Raw genomic sequence first — 21,626 nt, 5'->3', positions numbered from 1 at the left:
CAGGTCGGGATTTGTGAAACTTTGGCTTGCTGTCAGGTTTAATGTCCAGTCTCACGCTGATCTTTTTCATGCTCCCAAGTTCCCCATTGAAGAGTTCTGCATGTTTGTTTAACACTGCAGTCAGACCTGACTCCCCTTTTGACATCATGCGGACTGCAGGCCAGTCCAGCGTGATTTTCTCTAGCCACGCACGTCCCAGTAGCGATGGGTAATTTCCCTTTACCACATATAGTGGCAGTTTCGCAGTCTGTCCGTTCAATTTAACTGTCACCTCAATGGCGCCTCTCATGGCCACAGGTTCGCCGGTATACGTCTTTAGCACAATGTTTTTTGGCTGAAGGATAAGATGCTTTAGCATTTTGTTGTAGACAGTGTCTGAAACAAGGGACACAGCCACGCCTGTGTCCACCTCCATCCGCACTGATTGTCCCTCCACCAGTGGTGACACCCAGTAGCCATTTGAACCACCTGCAACCGTCAGTATGTGCATCTCTTCCTCCTCAGAGGTGTCGCTCCCCTCTGTTTTGCTTGTTCCATCATACTGCACTGAATGAACACTCTTTTTCCTCTCTTGTCCAAATACAGACATTTTGCTTTCATGCTTCCTGTTAGATCCGTGATTCTGAGAGTATGATGTTTTCAAATAACTACACGGATGCTGTAACTTAACAATCAACAGGTGTTTACTGGAGTAGGGTAGTCTCAAGACTGGGGGTACAGAGGCATGCTCAAGGCTTATATACAGGTGTGGTCACTGCCGGTACTACAGTATACAGGAGCTGTAAAAGTAGTTCTCTCTTAAAGGTACATACACTACAATTCCTCCCCTTTTAGATTAGCAGTACCCATAATATTCAAATAACAATTAACAATTTAACATGCACATTAAACAACAATAGTCCATTTAAAGATTCAGTCTTTGGGGCGGCTTCCTGATCCTTTCGGGATAGCGCCTTTCCTAAGGTTCTTGTCCTTGGTGCGGAGGTGATTCTGGCCCTTTTTCGTTGGTTAGTTCATCGGTTTCCACTGCTACTGGTTCTGAGGTAGATGCTACCGGTATGTCGGGTTCATCTCCAGGTACGCGAGACATGGGGTTGACTCGTTCCTGTGACGCTAAGATCTGATCGACGTGGCGTCTCACAATGTTCTCCCCGACATCCACTGTGTACATTAATGGCCCCTGCCTTGTGCATATCGTTCCGGGTTGCCATTTCTCTGTTCGGTAGTCACGGGCCAAGACTGGTTGTCCTACATTGAAGCTCCTTGTCGGCTTTTCATTGATGTGCTGGAATTGTTTATCCTCCACATTTCTTCGCACATTTAGTCTGAGCAAATCCAGACGAGATCTCAACCTTCGGTTAAAAAACATCATGGCCGGGGTCTGGTTGGTAACTGCATGTGTCGCATTTCTGTACGCCAATAAGAAATTGTCCACCTTATGCTGTAGTGGAATTTCATCGTCGCACATGGCCTTTATCGCCTTTTTAAAGGTTTGTACGAACCTCTCAGCCAATCCATTTGTGGCAGGATGATACGGGGCGGATGTGTAATGCCTTACCCCATTCCTTCTCATAAATTTCCGAAACACTTCGGACACAAACTGTGGTCCATTATCAGAGCAAATCTGCTCTGGTAAGCCGTTCCTGGCAAATATGGTCCATAGGACTGCAATCGTTTTCTCTGTAGTGGTTGAGGACATTTTTATCACCTCAGGCCATTTTGAGTGAGCATCCACTGCTATTAAGAACATTGAGTCCATGAATGGACCAGCAAAATCAATATGCATCCGTTGCCATGGAGAGGAGGGCCACTCCCATGGGTGTAGAGGGGCATGTGGTGGTGCATTTTGGACCTTCTGGCATCCTGAGCAGCTCTTGGTTAGGCCCTCGATTTGTTGATCGATTCCCGGCCACCACACATAAGCCCTAGCAAGGCTTTTCATTTTCACCCCTCCCAGATGACCTTCATGAAGCTCATTTAGCAGTCTCTCCCTTAACTTGGGTGGAATCACCACTCTGGATCCACACATCACTGTCCCCTGGCATACTGACAGCTGTTCTCTTCTGGATGAGAATGCTGGCAACAGTGAGCCGCCATGTGTTGGCCATCCCCTCATCGTCAAATCATATACCCGAGAAAGCGTCGGATCATTGCAGGTCTCCTTCTCTATATCCGCGTTATTTACTGGCAATCGTTCAATTATTGACGAATAAAATATCTCGATAGGGTCCACTGCTGGTGCTTCCTCCACAGTAGGCAGTGGCAGGCGTGATAGCACATCAGCTTTCCCATGCTGTTTCGTGCCTTTGTATTCTATTTCATATTGGTTCGCCCCTAGAAAAAGGGACCATCTTTGTAACCGTTGTGCAGTCATCACCGGAACGCCCTTCTTTGGATTAAAGATGGAGACAAGTGGTTGGTGGTCAGTCAGCAAGGTGAACTTCTGCACGTGCAGATAGTGGTTGAATTTTTTTACTCCCCATACTAGGCTGAGGGCCTCCCTGTCAATCTGGGCATAGTTGCGCTCGGCTGAGGTTAGTGACCGAGACGCAAAGGCTACTGGCCTCTCCAACCTGTCTGGGAATTTGTGCGACAGCACCGCTCCAATACCATAGGGTGATGCATCACATGCCAAATGAATTGGTAGTGCTGGGTTGAAATGGGCCAACACCTCTTTCGATGTGATCAATTCTTTGCACTTCTGGAAAGCTCGTTTACGTTCATCATTCCACTTGCATGGTACCCCTGTTTGCAGTAGGTTGTTCAGTGGGTGTAATACTGTAGACAAATTTGCTAAGAACTTATGGTAGTAGTTCACCAGCCCGAGGAACGACCTCAGTTGTGACACATTTTACGGTGCTGGAGCCTTGACTACTGCCTCAATCTTTTCAGGAGACTTATGTAACCCCTCTTCATCGATAACGTGGCCACAATACGAGATCTGCCTCTGGAAAAACTCGCACTTATGGCGATTAGCTCGAAGCCCATATTCCTTTAATCTAGTGAGCACCTTCTCCAAGTTGGCGAGGTGATCACTGTCATTTTCGCCCGTGACCAAGATGTCGTCCAAACAACACTGGGTCCCTGGAATCCCTTGCAGGACTTGTTCCATCACCCGTTGCCAAATAGCCGGAGCCGATGCTACCCCGAACACCAGCCGGTTGTATTGGCAGAGACCTTTATGAGTGTTGATCGTGAGGTATTGTTTCGAGGCTTCTTCTACCTCCATTTGCAAGTACGCCTGGGCTAGATCAATTTTGGTGAAGCGTTTACCTCCAGATAGCGAGGCGAAAATATCCTCAATTCGTGGGAGCGGATATTGTACCGTGTGAAGGATTGGGTTCACTGTCACCTTAAAATCCCCACAGATGCGGACCTTCTTTGGTTCCCCAGGCGTATTATTCAATGACCTCTTCATTACAGGAACGATGGGTGTAGCCCACTCGCTCCAGTCTACTTTGGACAGTACTCCTGCATGTTCCAACCCTTCCAGCTCTGCTTTGACGGCTGGTCAGATCGCATGAGGCACTGGACTGGCCTTAAGAAATTTTGGGCTTGCATTTTCCTCTATTTTAATCGTTGCTGTTATGCCTTTTAGTGTTCCGAGTCCCTCCTGGAACACTTCTTTTGCGTCAGTTAGCATTTTTGACAGTCGTCCAGGTGTGACGTCATCATCCTTTTTGGCCTCAACCTTCAGTGCCTGTATGGAATGCCAATCTAATTGTATTTTCCGGATCCATTCACGTCCTAGTAGTGGTGGTTCTCCATCTGGCAATACATATAGGTCCATTTTAGGTATTTCCTGGCCTTTGTATATCACTTTCACCCTTATTTTTCCTTTGAGGTAGACTTTTTGCCCCGTGTACGTCTTCAAGACAATCTCTGTAGCTTTCAAGGGTATATGTGAAAATAGCCGCTTGTAGTCCCTTTGGTTTATGACTGTTAGGGCTGATCCTGTGTCCAATTCCATTTTCACTTGGACTCCGTCTATCTTGAGTGTAACCCAGATATTCTGGTGATCCTCCATTTTGGTTACCTTATGTAGTTTCAGACAACCCAGCTCCTTGCTTCCGGAGTCTGTATCACTTTTCTGTTCGTCTGATCTACTGTCCATCACCTTATGTACATTTTTGTACTTCTCCTGTGGAGATTTCTTGCTGCTGGTTTTCTTCCCAGACCTGCAGACTCTTGCTATGTGTCCTGCTTTTCCACACTGTCTGCACACTTGGTCCTTGAACCAACAATCCTTCTGGTCATGTGTTGTTCTGCTGCAGCGATAACACTTCCCTGTTCCATAGGACATTTCATTGGTGCCATATTCTTGCGGTCTCCGTTGTATCTCTGCAGCGCCCCTTGCGGCTGCTTCGTGTGATACTGCCATGCTGAGAACCTTGTCCAGCGTAAGATCCTTTTCTGATAGAAGCCGTTTCTGGGTTCCTTCACTTTGCAGCCCACACACAAACTTGTCCCTTAACGTATCTGCTAGTCCCACTCCAAACTGGCAGTGTTTCGATAGCTTGCGCATTTCTGTTAAGTACTCAGCATTGCTTTCGTCTTTATGTTGGTTCCTTTTATGCAACTTAAATCTTTCTGCTATCAGCAGCGGTGTGGGGTTTAAGTGGTCCTGTAGGATTTCTACTATGCTTTTGAAATTCTTATTCACGGGCTTCTCTGGGGTTATTAGATTTCACAGTAAACCATAAGTTTTTGCACCCATGGAATTTAACAAAACCAGTGCTTTCTTAGCATCTGGCACTTCATTCGCCCTGCAGTACACCTCAATACGTTCCACATATGTCACCCACTCTTCGACTTCATTGTTGAACGCAGAGATACTGCCACTCTTCGGCATCCCTGGGTGTGATTTAACTGTCAAAAATGGCATCTCCCGCGCTCTCCCTTCTTCTCCGCTGGCACAAAATGGCGTCTCCCGCGCTTTCCTTTCTTCCCGCGCTCGCCCTTCTTCTCCGCTGCGGCTTCTAAAAATGGCATCTCCCGCGCTCTTCCTTCTTCGCCGTGGCTCAATGGCATCTCCCGCGCTCTCCCTTCTTCTCCCCGCGGACACAGTTCAGCCCTTGAGCCCTGGCTGTGCTCTGCGCATTTTTTTCTGTGCGCCTTTCCCGTTTCCGCCGCTCGGTCCTGAACCCAGCTGCTGCTTTACCCTCTCTCTCTCTGTTTTGTTTTTCCTCAACGCTGCTTGGTTTTCAACCCCCAGCTGTGCCCTGTGCGCTTCACCCTCTCTCTTACCCCGTCGACGCTGCTCGGCTTTTTCTCTGTCATCGGTCGGCTCCAGCCGCTGCTGTCTGGGAAGGGTCTGCGCTGTACCTGTTGTCAGTCTGTTGCTGATCGTCATGGCTGGGGAACCAAGCCCGGCTCTCCACAGCCTCCCCTGCGATGTTCACTCTCTGCCGGATGACTGGGCGGTTGCTCGTGGTCGACGCCTGTGCTTCGGGCCTCGACTTTCTTCCACCGCCCTCCCGGAGCGAATCCTCGAAGGGAAATGCAGAGTTGCAGGTAGATTTGAATCGACCTCGTCGCCACTGTTAGATCCGTGATTCTGAGAGTATGATGTTTTCAAATAACTACACGGATGCTGTAACTTAACAATCAATAGGTGTTTGCTGGAGTAGGGTAGTCTCAAGACTGGGGGTACAGAGGCATGCTCAAGGCTTATATACAGGTGTGGTCACTGCCGGTACTACAGTATACAGGAGCTGTAAAAGTTGTTCTCTCTTAAAGGTACATACACTACACTTCCCAGCTCTGTCTGTTGTTTTTTTTACCTCTACAGGCGCGTTCATTGTGACCCTTTTTGCCACAATTTCGGCATTCCAGCTCCGTACACCAGCAGTCATTAGCGTGATGGCCCGTTTTCCCACAACGGTAATGTGCCGTTCCGCGCACCTTTAGGCTCAGACGACACCTTGTGAACTCTCCCTGTTGAACTCAACTGGTGAGCCTCCTTTTCCGCCATCTCCATGGAGACACTAACTTCAAGAGTAAGGTTGTCCTCAGTAAGAAGGCGCTTCTGTGTGGCTGCACTTTGCAGACCACCCACAAGTCTGTCTCTAATGGTGTCATTCAGCACCTCCTTGAACTCGCAGTGTTCTGACAACCTTTTTCAAGCAGCAATAAATATCGTCACTGATTCCCCCTCCTCTTGATTCCGTTTGTGAAATCTAAATCTCTCAGCAATAACCAGAGGTTTTGGTGAAAAATGTGCTCCAAGAATTTCCACTAGTTGCTTATATGTTTCAGTTCCTGGCTTATCTGGCTGCACAAGGCTGCAAAGTAAATTGAATGTCTTCAGCCCCATTACACTCAAAAAGGTAGGCATGACCTTTTTGTTTGCCCCCTCATTCGCCAAGACAAAATAGTCAAAATGTTCCGTATAAGCACTCCATTGCTCCACATTTTCATCAAAATCACCGATGTTTCCTAATATAGTAGCCATCTCACGTTTCAAATTAAATTTCTGTTTACTCACTGCACCCGTAACGTTAATGTGATGCTGCAATCTCTATTCCGAGTGTTTTGTAGTCGAAAGCAAGAAAGTTCCCACAACGCAGATTCATCCGATCCTCGTCGCCACTTTGTTGTGTCGGTACCTTTCTACCTAGACACAATTAGAACTCAGAACCTAGAGATTCAAACATGAAGTGCTTTATTCGAAAGGAAAAGAAAGTTCTGGAGAGTTCCGAACAAAGAGAGCTAAACTTAACCAAGAGAACACCCAACCATTTATCTGCTGTGACAGCACCACCACAGGTGGGAGGAGAACACCCAATACATAACACATTGGTACTATTAATTTTGCTGCAAATCAAGGGGAGACAAACCTGGTGGGAGACAGAAGAGTGGCCAGAAGAAATCAAGGTAAGTTAAGTTTTTTAACTTTTGGAAAGATTCCATGGGGACCAAGATGAGCGTGAGTGCTCCTCTGGGCCCCACAAGGAATCCCTTGGCCTCCTCCGCCTTGATCTTGCCTCTCCCTCTCCCAACAGCCTTCAGCTCTGCAAACTCCCACAAGTACCTTATGCCAAGGACTGTTCCTTTGGGTCCCTGATGGCATCCAGATTCTGCCCGCTGGCCTTGATGTAATTTCTACCTGCTTTGGCCAGGAGCCAGGTGTCCAATATTAAAATGAGGTCTGGCTGTTAAAATTAGCCAGGCTTTGCTCCATTCTCTTTCTCTGGGTGCACTGACCACTTAGGACCCCCCACGTACCAATCCTGCCACGAATTAAAATCGATCCAAACAGACCAGTGAGTCAGCTGGAGAGGATAGGATTAGAGAGAAGAAAAAGGGTAATAAACGTGGTTGTAATCTACCAGAGGGTCAGTGATCAGGAGTTAGGCTTATTTCTAACAGACTCAGTTATTCCTGACAATGCAGGTGCCATGGATGCCACCTTATAAAAGTGACAGCACATATTTTCAGTTGATAATTTTACATTACTTTTATGCTGATGGAGCATCAGACTGTGTCTATTCAGTAAGGTCATGCACCTAGCACCGTGTCGTACTTGTGCACATTCATGTTTGTAATCTATGGGATTTATTACCTCTGACATTTTTCAGGGCACGCTAAATTGAGTTGAGTTCTCATGCCAATGACTTTACCGGTTAAAGTCATTTTTATATATTGACAGTGTAACACTGAGAACAAACAAGCAACCTGTGGACAGTTTTGTTGACATTCATCTGGCTTTGATTCTTGACTACAACACATGCAGAAATGTATTTGTAAGAAAGTCATTTACTGCAGTAATATCTGAATTATAGGTGATATTGGGTTATTTTCCAATACAGTGTCTGTATCTAATATGCGAGCTTTAATAATCTAAAATGGTATTTGAATTTAGCTGAGCTGGAGCACTCAGAAGGTTTTCAGTTTTTGATAATTGAAGATTCTTTTTCCAATCAGTTGTATTTTGGATGCTGTTTTGACTGTTAACTATGTGGGAATGTTGGACCATTAGTGCGCCTCTCTCATGATTGCATGTGTCCAATTTAATCCTTTGCAATCAGTTCTACTATCAAATTTTCTATTTCCTTCTCTCTCGGGGGTAATTTTCACTTTGGGTGATAGTGTAAAACAGACGATATCGATTCAGCCGCCCATTATACATCACTCTTGATTTTCAATTCCAAAATTACCCCCTGACAATCCTCTTTTTGCCAGTTTTAGAGTATAGGAAATAATAAAATGTCATAGAAAATACCAACGGACCAGTTATCCATGTTTAATGCTGATCTAAGCATTCATACCCCCCGAAAAGGAATAAAATACCTTAGCCAAAAGTGAGAAGAAGTTTGTTTCTTTATGCGTTAAGACCTTTTTAAGATCATTAATTATAAACTCATGCAGCATTCCAGCTGAAAAGTCGAATTAAAATGTATATATTTTACTGTAGGTCAGACCTGAGGTTAGTGAGTTAAATGAAGGAAAGATGCTAAAGGATCTCCACAGCTGTGAGAAGTAAATCATACAGAGGAATTTTCTCAGAGCATTAGTACAGATGGATTATCAATTTTTTTGAAAATGATTCCCGTTAAGTAATTCATCAGCAAATTGAAAATCATTATCACTGTATTATTGGAGGTGCATAGTGGTTGGCTGCTACTTATCATTGCCACACTGATGAAATTATATTCTCAGAAATTGCAGGGTTCGAAGCTGCACTTCATGCAGTTTATAACAGTTCATTAATTATGGGGGAAGAAAAAGGATTTGTTACATTTTTCAGTAAAAGAGGAATGACAGACCCGGGATGGCCCCAACTCTCTGCAGTTTTTGAAGAATGTTACTACAACCTGATTTGCTGTAACATGATGGCCCCTTTATTTTGAAAATGACAATAGGGCAAATCCTTACATCAGAAAGATGACTGTAGATTTATTTAAAAAACTACAAATAATTTAGAATTTAATCACAGAATCTCAGTGCAGACCTCTGAACCTCTCTGGTTGTGTTGCTTTGTTGGACGAACAAGTACTAAGCTAATGAGCACTCGTTCACAGACACAAGCCAGGCCATTGTATTAATTGATGTCCTTTACAAGGTGCTCACTGAGAAATACAGTTTGGGTTAGAGTTTCCGCTTTGGGCCCAATCGGTGATCTAGGTGCAAATTGTGCCCAAAATTGCGCTTGTTTTGAGAAATTTTTTCTACTCAAGTTTCCACTCAAGCTCATTTGCATATCACCGAATGTAAAATATTCAACAAACCAGTGCAATTGGGCAGTGTTTTAGAACGTAATTTTTTTAAGAAAAGTTTTTGCTTTGAAAAATATTCCTTGAAGATTGGTAAGCTGGTGCTGAACTATTAATACAGCTGAAAATGGGTTTATCACAAAACATAAGTATTTTTAATCAGAGTGTCTAGTCCACTACCTTTGAGTAACCCGATCTTAAATAACTGAAAATGATGTTAAGAAACTATACAGAACCATTTGCTAGTTACATTGGTGTACAGTTCTCAGGGGGCTAAATTCGGTTCATTTGCGCCTCCCGTTAGTGCCCTAAGTGCTAACGGGATGCAAATCAACTAGCGCCTGGGCGCGACGCCACTAACGTCTCCTGCGAAATTCAGCAGGAGGTTAGTGGCGGTGCTAACTGTTATTGCTGTGCACAGCCCCCTGCTCGTGACTCTGCTGTAATATTGGGTGGCGCCCTGCTCGCGACCCTGCTGTAATATTGGGTGGCGCCCCCCGAATTACCGCCGGAAGCAATGTCCGCCGGGGTCAGGGGGCCTACCTGCGGCTGGGGCGCCGCTAGTTAAAGGTGAGGTGGTGGGCGGCCATTTCTGTTGCTGGCTGCCTGCCTGCACCTGCCCCCGTTGCTGTCCCCGGCCCCCGTGAAGCCACCCCACGGGGTGCCGGCTGCTCCCCTTGAGCCCAGCACTCATCTTGAGTGCCGGGCTCGTTTGCCGGCACTCCTGATTCCTGGTGGCCCAGCTGGGCGATGGGACGTGCTGCGCCAGGCCACTCACCTTTAATAAGGGGAGGAAGGCCTGCAGTAGCTCAGCGTGGTGCTGCAGCATGTCGCGCCGCGATATTGGCTCACAGCGCCCCAAGAGGGACGCGGGGCACATCCAGTAGCGCCCCCCTCCTCCCTCTCAGGGCGCTACCTGGGAAAATCGGCCGCGGGGGCGCTACCCAATTTTTACCCCTCAGTTTCTTAGTAAATTTTTAAAAAATTCAAAAGCTCTTAAAACCTGCCTATTCGTGTCCTTGCGCCTAACAAAAACAGCTTAATTTTAAGAGCCTCCTTGAAGGTCCGCAAATGGGCGCAATTAGCGAATACTTGCAATGGTGGTTAATTCGATCTGGGGGCGTGGCCAGGTTTGTGGGCGGATCTGGCTTCAAAGCGATGTTTTTGAACTAGCGCAGAAGATCGCGGAAACTTGATTTGTGCTGAACGTAATTTGTGCTTAAAATTCTTTGATCTTTTGCGCTGGTTTGGCCGATTTCAGGCGAATTGCACTGGAAGAATCAACAACTCCTGCCCTTTATGTGTATGTACATTTTGTGCTCACTATCCTGCTGTTATTTCATGTGGATGAAATAGCTTTTATATAAATAATTAATGGTGTACTCTAAAATGAATCTAGTATCTGTGAGTATGGAATAACTGTCCTGGAAAACACTAGAGCTCATTAATAGCCTCATATCATCTGAGGAACAATTTCATAATCTATTGTCTAACGAAGGATGTATGTCTGGTCATGCAGTACATTGTGTTTTGTTTCCTTTTCCAGTTTTAAATGTGATTGATTGCAATGGAAACACACCTTTGCACTGGGCTACAGAGAAAAATCAAACACATTGCGTCCAAACTCTACTTGACAGAGGTGCGAACCCCAATATTCTGAATAACGCACAGATGTCGCCTCTTCATCTGGCTGTGTTTTTAAATCACAATGCAGTGGTGAAGGTAAGAAAGTTAATAATTTTTTATTATTATATAACAATAATTATTTTGCCATATTATCAGTTAACCTGTTCTTTCTCCTCAATGTGGCAAATAACAACCCTTATCCAGTAATGCCCCCAGTGCCTGACACAGTTTCTCAGGTGAGAGGACAGGCAGGTGATCTGTCCTCAGCCATCTGCTTGTGCTACCGTTTTACTGTTCACTTGGGATGAACACAAAAGTCATTTGGTATGACTCATGCACGGATTCTCCATCTCTTCCTCTATCCATTTTGATAGCTGGAAGGCCAAGGGGAAAGGGTTGACAACCTTCATTACTGTAATGCAATGCAATCAAATCCCTTTTCCATCTGCTCTGCTACTTTTTCCTGTATCTCCAGTCTAAAACTGTATGCAAGACTCTGACCATTGCTTTATACAAACTTAGCAACAACAACAACATTCGTTTATATAGCACCTTTAATGTTGGACATGCAGGCTGACAACACAGGCGATTGAGGGATCATGAGAGGTGGTGGTGAAGTAGAGCTGGGTGTCATCAGCGTACATCTGGAACCTGAAGTAATCTCTTTGGATGATGTTATCAAGGGGCAATAAGTAGATGAGAAATAGGAGGGGGCCAAGGATAGATCCTTGGGGACTCCAGAGATAACAGTGTAGGGGATGGAAAGAGAAGCAAGAGATTCTCTGACTACTTCTTGATAAGTAACAGTGGAACCAGGCGAGGGCAGTATCACAATGAAGGAAATGCATTGGAGGAGGATATTGTGGTCAATCATGTCAAAGGTTGCAGAGAGGTGCAGAAGGATAAGAAGGGATAGTGCACCATTCTCACAGTCACAGAGATGTCATTTGTGACTTTGATGATGGCCGTTTTAGTGCTGTGGCAGGGGCCGAAACCTGATTGGAGAGGTTCAAACTTGGAGTTGTGGGAAAGAAGGGAAAGAAATTTGGGAGGTGATAATGCATTCAAAGACTTTGGCGTGGAAAGAGAGGTTGGAGATAGGGCGGTAGCTTGCAAGAACAGAGCTCTCAAGGGTGGATTTTTTGAGGGGGGGTGATGATGACAGATTAGAAAGGGAGGGTGACAGTATCTGAGGAGAGGGAACTGTTTACAATATCAGCTAGTATGGGGGCTAGGAAGGTCAATTGGGTGGTCAGTAGTGTAGTGGGAAGAGGGTCAAGAGAGCAGAAGTTGGGTCTCATGGACAAGATGAGTTCAGATAGGGCATGAGGGTCGATAGGAGAGAAATTCGAGAAAGATGTAGGTTCAGGACTAGGGCAGGAGTGAACCTTAGGGGAAGCTTAGCTTAGTGGAAAAGGCAAAGGGAGGAAGGTGGCAGAGGCAGCTGAATGGATGATCTCAACATTAGTGACAAAGAAGGCCATGAGCTCCTTGCACTTGTTGGAAATAAGGGTGGAGGGGGCAGGAGAGAGGGGTTTATGGAGACAGTTGTTCCTAAGAGTTATCTTTGCACTCCAGGATGATCTTGGCGTATTGAGCAGTTTTGAAAGAGGAGAGCAGCGCCTGATAGTGCTTGATATGGTCCAGCCAAATCAGGCGATAAATTACGAAATCAGTTGTGTACTATTTACGCTCACGTCTGCACCCGTTGATCTTAAGGGAGTGAAGTTGGGGGTTGTACCAGGAGGAATGACCAGGGTGGGAGTGAGTACAGGTTTTTTTGGGGGACAAGGGCATCAAAGGCGGAGGTGATTGAGTGATTAAGCAGATCAAAAGTTGCAGAAATATTGTGGCAAATGGCGGGCCAAAGGCTGTTGGGAGTTTGAAAGCACTATTAGAAGTGGCTTTTTTAAATTCATTCATGGGCTATGTGTGTCGCTGGGAAGGCCAGCATTTATTGCCCATCCCTAATTGCCCTTGAAAGGTGATGGTGAGCTGCCTTCTTGAACCGCTGCAATCCATGTGGTGAAGGTACTCCCACAGTGCTGTTGTGGAGGGAGTTCCAGGATTTTGACCCAGCGACGATGAAGGAACGACGATAAACTTCCAAGTCAGGATGATGTGTGACTTGGAGGGGATCTTGCAGGTGATGATGTTCCCATGCGCCTGCTGGCATTGTCCTTCTAGGTGGTAGAGGTCGCGGGTTTGAGAGGTGCTGCCGAAGAAGCCTTGGCGAGTTGCTGCAGTGCATCTTGTAGATGGTACACACTGCAGCCACGGTGCACCGGTGGTGGAGGGAATGAATGTTTAAGGTTGTGGATGGGGTGCCAATTAAGCTGGCTGCTTTCTCCTGGATGGTGTCGAGCTTCTTGAGTGTTGTTGGAGCTGTACTCATCCAGGCAAGTGGGGAGTATTCCATCACACACCTGACTTGTGCCTTGTAGATGGTAGAAAGGCTTTGGGGAGTTGGGAGGTGAGACATTCACCGCAGAATACCCAGTCTCTGACCTGCTCTTGTTGCCACAGTATTTATGTGGCTGGTCCAGTTAAGTTTCTGGTCAATGGTGACCCCCAGGATGTTGATGGCGGGGGATTCGGCAATGATAATGCCGTTGAATGTCAAGGGGCGGTGGTTAGACTCTCACTTGTTGGAGATAGTCATTGCCTGGCACTTGTGTGGTGTGAATGTTACTTGCCACTTATCAGCTCAAGCCTGAATGTCGTCCAGGTCTTGCTGCATTCCGGCATGAACTGCGTCATTATCTGAGGAGTTGTGAATGGCACTGAACACTGTACAGTCATCAGCGAACATCCCCACTTCTGACCTTATGATGGAGGGAAGGTCATTGATGAAGCTCTGAAGATAGTTGGGCCTAGGACACTGCCTTGAGGAACTCCTGCAGTGATATCCTGGGGCTGAGATGATTGACTCCCAACAACCACAACCACAACTTGGGGGAAAGTTTTTCCTAGTGGTGGATGCAGAAGGAAGCGGGGCTGGAAGGTGGATATGAGTGGTGATGGATACAAGGAAGTGATCAGAGATGGCCTTGTCTGTGATTACAACTTCTCTTATTGTGCACACATGACCAGACTTGCAATCTCACAAGAAATCTTATTTCAGGAAATAAATTAAAATTACTTTATCCTTATGTATTTGCTGCATTCAGATGAGGCTAGAGATCATGTCAGCAATACAGCAAATATTAGACTTTGATAGTGTTACAGCAGTTACAAAGAAGCCAGATCAATATATTATGGAGGATGCATCTCATTTCCACGCATTTCACAATTTCATCCCTGATTGCCATCAAGTTGTTGGCCGGACTGCAGAAGGCTGGGCTTAGTTTAATTTTATCAGCCATATCACAGGATATAGCGCTATTGGAGCTCATTCAAATTAGCACACATTGAGACACATTCTGTTAAGTCTGTGTGTTCTAGTTGTAATTACTAACACAGACTACAAGATTAAAGTTCAACAGGTCTTTACTGGTTGGAGGTCAGGACTATACTAAATACAATGCACTACACAGTGCTTATATACCGGTGGTCACCACCGGTATTACGTATCCAGCAGCCAGAGAAAGTAGTACATCTCTTAAGGTGGAACAGGCTTAAGTTCTCTTAAGGTGGAACAGGTTACATACACCACAATCCTCCCTTTTTAGCTTAACAGTCATATCCCCATTTAACATAACATAATAACATATATAACTTCAGGTATAAACAGTTCAAAGGTTCAGTCTCTCAGGAGGCCTTCTGATTCGGTTTGGATAACGCCTTTCAGTGGTCTCTGATTCCTGTTGCTGAGGTGACTCCTCTAGTTGGTCTCCCATGCATTGGGTGTTATCATCATCAGGTACATTCCCTGCCGAGGTAGATGCTTCAGGTTCATTAACGTCTTCCACAGTTGTCTCTGTCGCAACCATGGGTTCGACCCTTGCTCTCGATTCTACCAGTTGATCCGCATGACGCCTTATCACATTGTTACCAATATCTACTGTGTACATCAGAGGTCCTTGTCTGGCCCGAATTGTTCTGGACTGCCATTTTTCGTTTCCATAGCCCCTTGCCAACACTGGTTGTCCTACGTCGAAACTTCGAGTGGTCTTGTTATTAATATGCCGGAACTGTTTGTTTTCCACTTCCCTCCGCACATTTGGTTTTAACAAGTCCAACCTGGACCGCAACCTCCTGTTATAAAACATCATGGCAGGACTTTGGTTAGTCACTGCATGAGCGGCGTTTCGATATGCCATTAGGAAATTGTCTACCTTGTGCTGTAGCGGAATCTGATCATCGTTCATGGCGTTTATTGCCTTTTTGAATGTTTGGACAAATCTCTCGGCCAACCCGTTTGTCGCCGGATGATATGGGGCAGAGGTATAATGTTTCACCCCATTCTTCTTTAAGAATTTTTGGAATTCTTCCAACACGAACTGTGGTCCGTTGTCCGAACAGATCTGTTCTGGCAATCCGTTCCTTGCGAATATTGTTCTTAACACCGCAATTGTCTTTTCTGAAGTAGTGGTATTCATCTTGATCACTTCTGGCCATTTGGAATGTGCGTCCACCGCAATTAGGAACATGGAGTCCATGAATGGACCAGCAAAGTCAATATGTACGCGTTGCCATGGGGCTGAAGGCCATTCCCATGGGTGTAGTGGTGCGATCGGAGGTGCATTTTGCACTTTTTGGCACCCAGCGCAGCTTTTTGTCAACTCCTCTATCTGTTGGTCAATACCCAGCCACCATACATAAGCCCTAGCAAGACTTTTCATCTTAACTCCCCCCAGATGACCTTCATGCAGTTCTTTTAGAACTCTTTCCCTTAACTTGGGAGGAATAATCACTCTTGTCCCGTACATCAAAGTACCATGGCAGACGGACAGCTGGTCTCGCCTTGCCGAGAATGCCGGTAACAGAGGATCACCACGTGTTGGCCATCCTTTCACTGGCACCTCGTAGACTCTGGACAGTGTCGGGTCGTTCCTGGTTTCTCTTTCAATACTTGCATTGGTGACTGGTAAACACTCGATGATGGTCGAATGAAATAACTCAACAGGGTCAACTTTCATCGTTTCTTCTTCTTCAGGTAGTGGCAGGCACGACAGCCCATCAGCATTGCCATGCTGCTTCGTACCTTTGAATTCTATTTGATATTGATGTGCCCCTAGGAAAAGGGACCATCTCTGGAGACGCTGTGCTGTCATCACTGAAACACCCTTCTTAGGGTTAAAAATGGATACCAATGGCTGATGGTCTGTCAGAAGTGTGAATTTTTGGCCCTGCAGGTAATGATTAAACTTCTTCACTCCCCATACAAGGCTGAGAGCCTCCCTATCGATCTGCGCATAGTTGCGCTCAGCGGAGGTCAATGATCTGGATGCAAACGCGACTGGCCTTTCCGTGCCATTTGGCAACTTGTGTGAGAGTACTGCCCCAACACCATATGGAGAAGCATCACAAGCCAACCGAATAGGCAGTGTCGGGTTGAAGTGAGCCAACACTTCCTCTGAGGTGATCAATTCTTTGCTTTTGCGAAATGCCTTCTTACAGTTTTCGCTCCATTCCCATGGTACCCCCTTCTGTAAAAGAGCGTTTAGCGGGTGCAGTACCATGGATAGATTTGATAGAAATTTATGGTAATAGTTAATCAATCCTAGAAACGACCTCAACTGAGAGACATTATCCGGAGCAGGAGCCTTTACAACTGCCTCTATCTTGTCAGGAGACTTATGAAGCCCCTCCCGGTCAATGACATGACCACAGTACGAGATCCGCTTCTGGAAGAACTCACATTTCTGCCGATTAACTCTAAGTCCATACTCTTTCAGTCTGTTGAGCACCAGTTCCAAGTTTGCGAGGTGTTCTTCATCACCATCACCTGTAATCAGAATATCGTCCAGGTAACATTGTGTGCCTGGAATTCCCTGTAATACCTGCTCCATGGCCCTCTGCCAAATTGCTGGAGCCGATGCCACTCCAAAAACCAGCCTATTGTACCGGTACAAACCTCGATGCGTGTTGATCGTGAGGTATTGGCGTGACTCTTCTTTAACCTCCATCTGCAAGTACGCCTGCGCCAGGTCTATCTTGGTGAAGTGTTTCCCGCCAGACAACGAAACAAAAATATCCTCAATCCGCGGAAGCGGATACTGCACCGTGTGAAGCACCGGATTAACGGTGATTTTGAAATCTCCACTGATGCGAACCTTCCCTGGTTCTCCTGGCTTGTTGCTCGAAGGACGTTTCATAACGGGAACAATGGGCGTAGCCCACTCACTCCAATCTACCTTAGACAGTACACCTGAACGTTCTAGCGCTTCCAGTTCCGCTTCTACAGTAGGTCGTATTGCATAGGGTACCGGTCTGGCTTTAATAAAATTTTGGGTGTGCATGTTCATCAATCTTCATGTTTGCCGTAATTCCTCTCAGTGTTCCCAGTCCCTGCTGGAACACCTCTTTAGCATCATCCAATATTTTGGACAATCGTTTAGATTTGACATCTGTTTCCCCGGAATCTACCGTTAGTGCCTTCAAGGAGTGCCAGCCCATATTCATTTTCCTAATCCACTCCCATCCCAGTAGTGGTGGACCTCCTTCAGGTAGCACATATAAGTCCATTACTTGGCTTTCTTCGCCCTTGTGGACCACTTTTACCTCTATCTTTCCGATGGGGCACACTCTTTGCCCCGTGTATGTTTTCAATATAATCTCCGTATCCCGTAGGGGAATATGTTGGAATAACCTTTTGTAATCTTTCTTATTCATGACCGTCAATGCCGATCCAGTGTCCAATTCCATCTTTACTTGGACTCCTGCTATCTGAAGGGTGACCCAAATTGTCTGGAGATCTGCATCCTTACCAACGTTGTGTACTCTTAAGCTACCCAGTTCATTACTGCTAGCGTCTGAATCTGACTTCTGTTCGGTCGAACTGTTCTTTGTCACCTTGTGTACCTTTATGTATTTTCCTTGCGGTGACTTTTTGTTGCTGGTCTTCTTTCCTGACCGGCATACTTTAGCTATATGGCCAAGCCTGCCACACGTTCTGCATTCTTGGTTTTTAAACCAACACTGGTTCTGATCGTGCGTTGTCTTTCCACAATGATAACATTTTACAGTACTCAAACCCAATTTATTTGTACTGAGTTCCGGTGACCGTAGCTGCATTACTGCCGTGCCTCTCGCTGCGGCTTCGTGTGCTGCTGCCATAGTGACCGCTTTCTCAAGCGTCAGCTCATTCTCCTCGAGCAGTCGCTTTTGTGTATCTTCTTTTAATAAACCACACACAAATTTATCTCGTAGCGCCTCTGTCAGTCTCGTTCCAAACTGACAGTATTTTGCTAGCTTACGCAATTCCATTAAATATTCAGCATTGCTTTCATCCTTCAGCTGCCTTCTGCTGTAAAATTTAAATCGTTCCGCTAGCATCAGCGGCGTGGGGTTTAGATGATTTTTCAGGACAGTAACAATCTTCTCGAACGTCTTATCCGCCGGTTCATCTGGTGATAAAAGGTGTTTCAATTGCCCGTATGTCTTCGCACCCATTAAGTTTAATAATGTTAGTGCTTTCTCTTCATCTGGGATTTTATTTGCTTTACAATAATTTTGTATGCGTTCTACATACATGGCCCAATCTTCGATGTCGCTATCAAAGGTATTAATGTTCCCATGTTTAGGCATCGTTGCAATTTAATTTATTTTTATTTTTATCCAAGATGGCGGCTTCCCGCTCTTGTCTTCGTTCTCCGCCTACAAAATGGCAGTTTTCCCGCGCTTGGCGGTCTTCACCCGTCCCCCGACGCTGTCTCTGCTTCACCGCAGCTCTCGCGCCTTCAGTTGCCCCAGACGCTGCGCCTTTTTAGCCCGAATGCTGCCCAGCCCTTATCACCAGCCGCGATCGATGTCCCCGCGCTGCGCCTTTCGGCCCGAATGCGGCCCGGCCCTTATCTCCGGTCGCGATCGATCCCACCGCCCTTATTCCTCCGTCTTCCCTCCCCGTCTGTACAGCCAACGCGGCCGACTTTCTGGTCGCGTCGCTGCCCGGCTTACCCACCACCGAGGTAGAAAGAAGATAGCTGACAGCCGCTGATGAAGGCTTCGAGTTCAGGATGTCTTCTGCACTCTGGTTTCTCGATGTCTGCCACGCGACGTGTCTTCCAGCAGGGTGATGAGGGTGGAAGCCTCTCTTCGACGTCCGTTCTGTGGACGAAGCCGCCGTGGATATAAACTGCCGCAGGGCAAGAATCGGACTCGTCGCCACTGTTAAGTCTGTGTGTTCTAGTTGTAATTACTAACACAGACTACAAGATTAAAGTTCAACAGGCCTTTACTGGTTGGAGGTCAGGACTATACTAAATACAATATTACTACACAGTGCTTATATACCGGTGGTCACCACCGGTATTACGTATACAGCAGCCAGAGAAAGTAGTACATCTCTTAAGGTGGAACAGGCTTAAGTTCTCTTAAGGTGGAACAGGTTACATACACCACACATTCCATTGTAACCCAGAATTACTATCCACTTAAACTCTGACCTAGGAAACTTACAAATTTCCTGCTGCTCTCAGCATGTTGCTGCATTCCACTCCAATGGAAGCAACTTGAGTCTCCTAATGCAGACTAAGTATATCTTGGAAGTATACATTTCAATCAGGTGAAACTCCAGGCCATGTGATCTCCATTTTTTGGAGTACTTGGCTACATAACAAGCTAATCATTTGATCATAAGTGATTTATTTTTATCTTAATGATATTTCCGCATACAGTTCTGGCCTTTGGGACAGGGCTGTTTGGTTAGAATGCTTCATATCCCCATTCCCCAAGCATAATTAGACATATAGAGAAACATCATCTAATTATGTGCATCCCAGTTGTGCACGACTTGCAATTTAGATTCTGCCTGTCTCCATCTCTCTATTTGCTGTCCTAATCAATAGGAAGCCTGAGATATTCCGAACCATAAATAATTGCTGCATTTAGTGCATTTGCAGTTATTTTGGTCCATTCTAATGGAAATTTCTGTTTCGCTATATTGACTTTGTGCGAAAGTGTATAATGGGTGATAGCGAGTCGGCAATCCACTTTCATCTCTACTTACGAGAGAGATGTTAAACGGGCTGCCGATTCGCTATCACCTGTTTTGCACCATCGCACAAAGTTAAGATCTACCCCTAAGTGTTTTGGTATGTAAAATTTTAATTTCTTTTAATGATATTATCAATTCCTCTAGGTACTAGCCTCACACAAAACTACAGAGCTGAACCTGGAAGGTGATCTTCGAAACACACCATTGATGATAGCATGCTCCAGGGATAATGCTGAAGGACTGTCCATAATGGTATGTATTCTATTTCTTATTAGTACTATATTTGTCTTATTCTTTTTTAGGCATAAACTTAAATCTATAACAAAAGAAAAAGCATTTCTCTGCTTGAGACTCTGCAATTATCGCGATCATACTTGTTTAAAAAAAAATGTTTAACTTTAGGGAAATAGATTTGAATCTAGCCCAGGCCAATTGAACAAAAGTGTCCCCTGTCTACTTGCTGTAAGGGTCCTATGTAAAATGACTTTGGGTAATCTTAATCTAGCTCCCATGGGAATAAACCACAAAACTATCCTTAATTTGGCACAAAGTTGGTAATCTCACTTAGAGACCACAAGCTGACTGTGGTAGGAATTGAAAAAATGTCATCGTGGTGCAAAAGATTGGGGTTGAAACACATTTTTGGGGTGTAGTGGAAGGGCTTTTACTCTGTGTCCACTCCATGCTGGACCTGACCTGGAAGTTCTGGTTACTGACAAAATTGAAAGTTCTCTGCTCCCTTGCAATAACCTTAATAAGTGTAAAAGCACACAAAAAATTAAATGAAATTGAGTGACCTAGTAATGCAAGCAAATTGTTATAGTAATACTTATCAGTCCATAATCATGGTTCCCCACACACTGAGTTTCTGATCCTGGCTGAGCTGTCAGTCAAGATACTGAATTAAGATCAGATATTTCCTGACAAGAAGAAAAGACAAATCGGTAAGTTATTTCCGTTAGTTACAGTGGATTTTCTGTGCAGTGGAATCAGTCCTGCCAGCAGGCTTTGAGAATGTGGGAGCTTGAAAATGGTATTAGAACACATTCCACAGGCTACCTGCTCCACCAGCACATCTTCCATTTGACCTTTAGTATGACTGCAAACTTAATTTACACACAGTCTACTACAAGTTAATTCATGTGATGCTAAAGCTTGCTTCATGCAATGCACTATTCCTGCATATCTAGATATAGTATATTTAAAAATCTTACATCTACATCCAGTTCCTGTGTCAAGTTTTAAAATTCCTATGACCATATTTACAATGGAATCTTCCTATGTAAATTTGTCATGCTGTAATGACACCCTCCCACCAGTGGTGGTGATGTAGCATCTCAATCTCCTAGCTTCTCAACCTATACTGCAGAGAATTTCCTCTGCGCCAACCACCTCTGCTACTCCTTCCCAACTTGCCATTTAAATATAAATAATAATATAAAATCAAAGTGTTATTTAAAAATAAAGACAGAATGCATGATTTTAAAATGGAGACTGAATTATCATTGTGCACCCGGTGCAATTATCTCTGGCCTCGCACCATGCTAGAAAATATAATCACAAATTTTGACCCAGCGACGATGAAGGATCGGTGATATACTTCTAAGTCAGGATGGTGTGTGACTTGGAGGGGAACTTAGAGGTGGTGGTGTTTGCATGCGCCTGCTGATCTTGTCCTTCGAGGT

At 45.3% G+C, this 21,626-nt stretch overlaps 1 protein-coding gene across 1 annotated transcript in view; it reads left to right on the top strand.

Annotated features, from left to right (window-relative positions):
• Window positions 1–10,604: 10,604 nt before the first annotated feature.
• trpa1b (transient receptor potential cation channel, subfamily A, member 1b) overlaps window positions 10,605–21,626 on the top strand; it is a 207,151-nt gene continuing 196,129 nt past the window's right edge. The window contains exons 1-3 of the mRNA XM_085993966.1: window positions 10,605–10,623; window positions 10,762–10,937; window positions 20,086–20,193. Coding sequence (XP_085850092.1) covers window positions 10,605–10,623; window positions 10,762–10,937; window positions 20,086–20,193 — 303 coding nt within the window. The remainder of the gene's footprint in view (window positions 10,624–10,761; window positions 10,938–20,085; window positions 20,194–21,626) is intronic.

Source organism: Somniosus microcephalus, chromosome 7 (genome assembly GCF_052327205.1).
Source record: "Somniosus microcephalus isolate GS21.2 chromosome 7, FLI_Smic_1.0, whole genome shotgun sequence".
Classification (NCBI taxonomy): Eukaryota; Metazoa; Chordata; class Chondrichthyes; order Squaliformes; family Somniosidae; genus Somniosus; species Somniosus microcephalus.
This window is presented reverse-complemented; position numbering and strand designations above follow the sequence as displayed.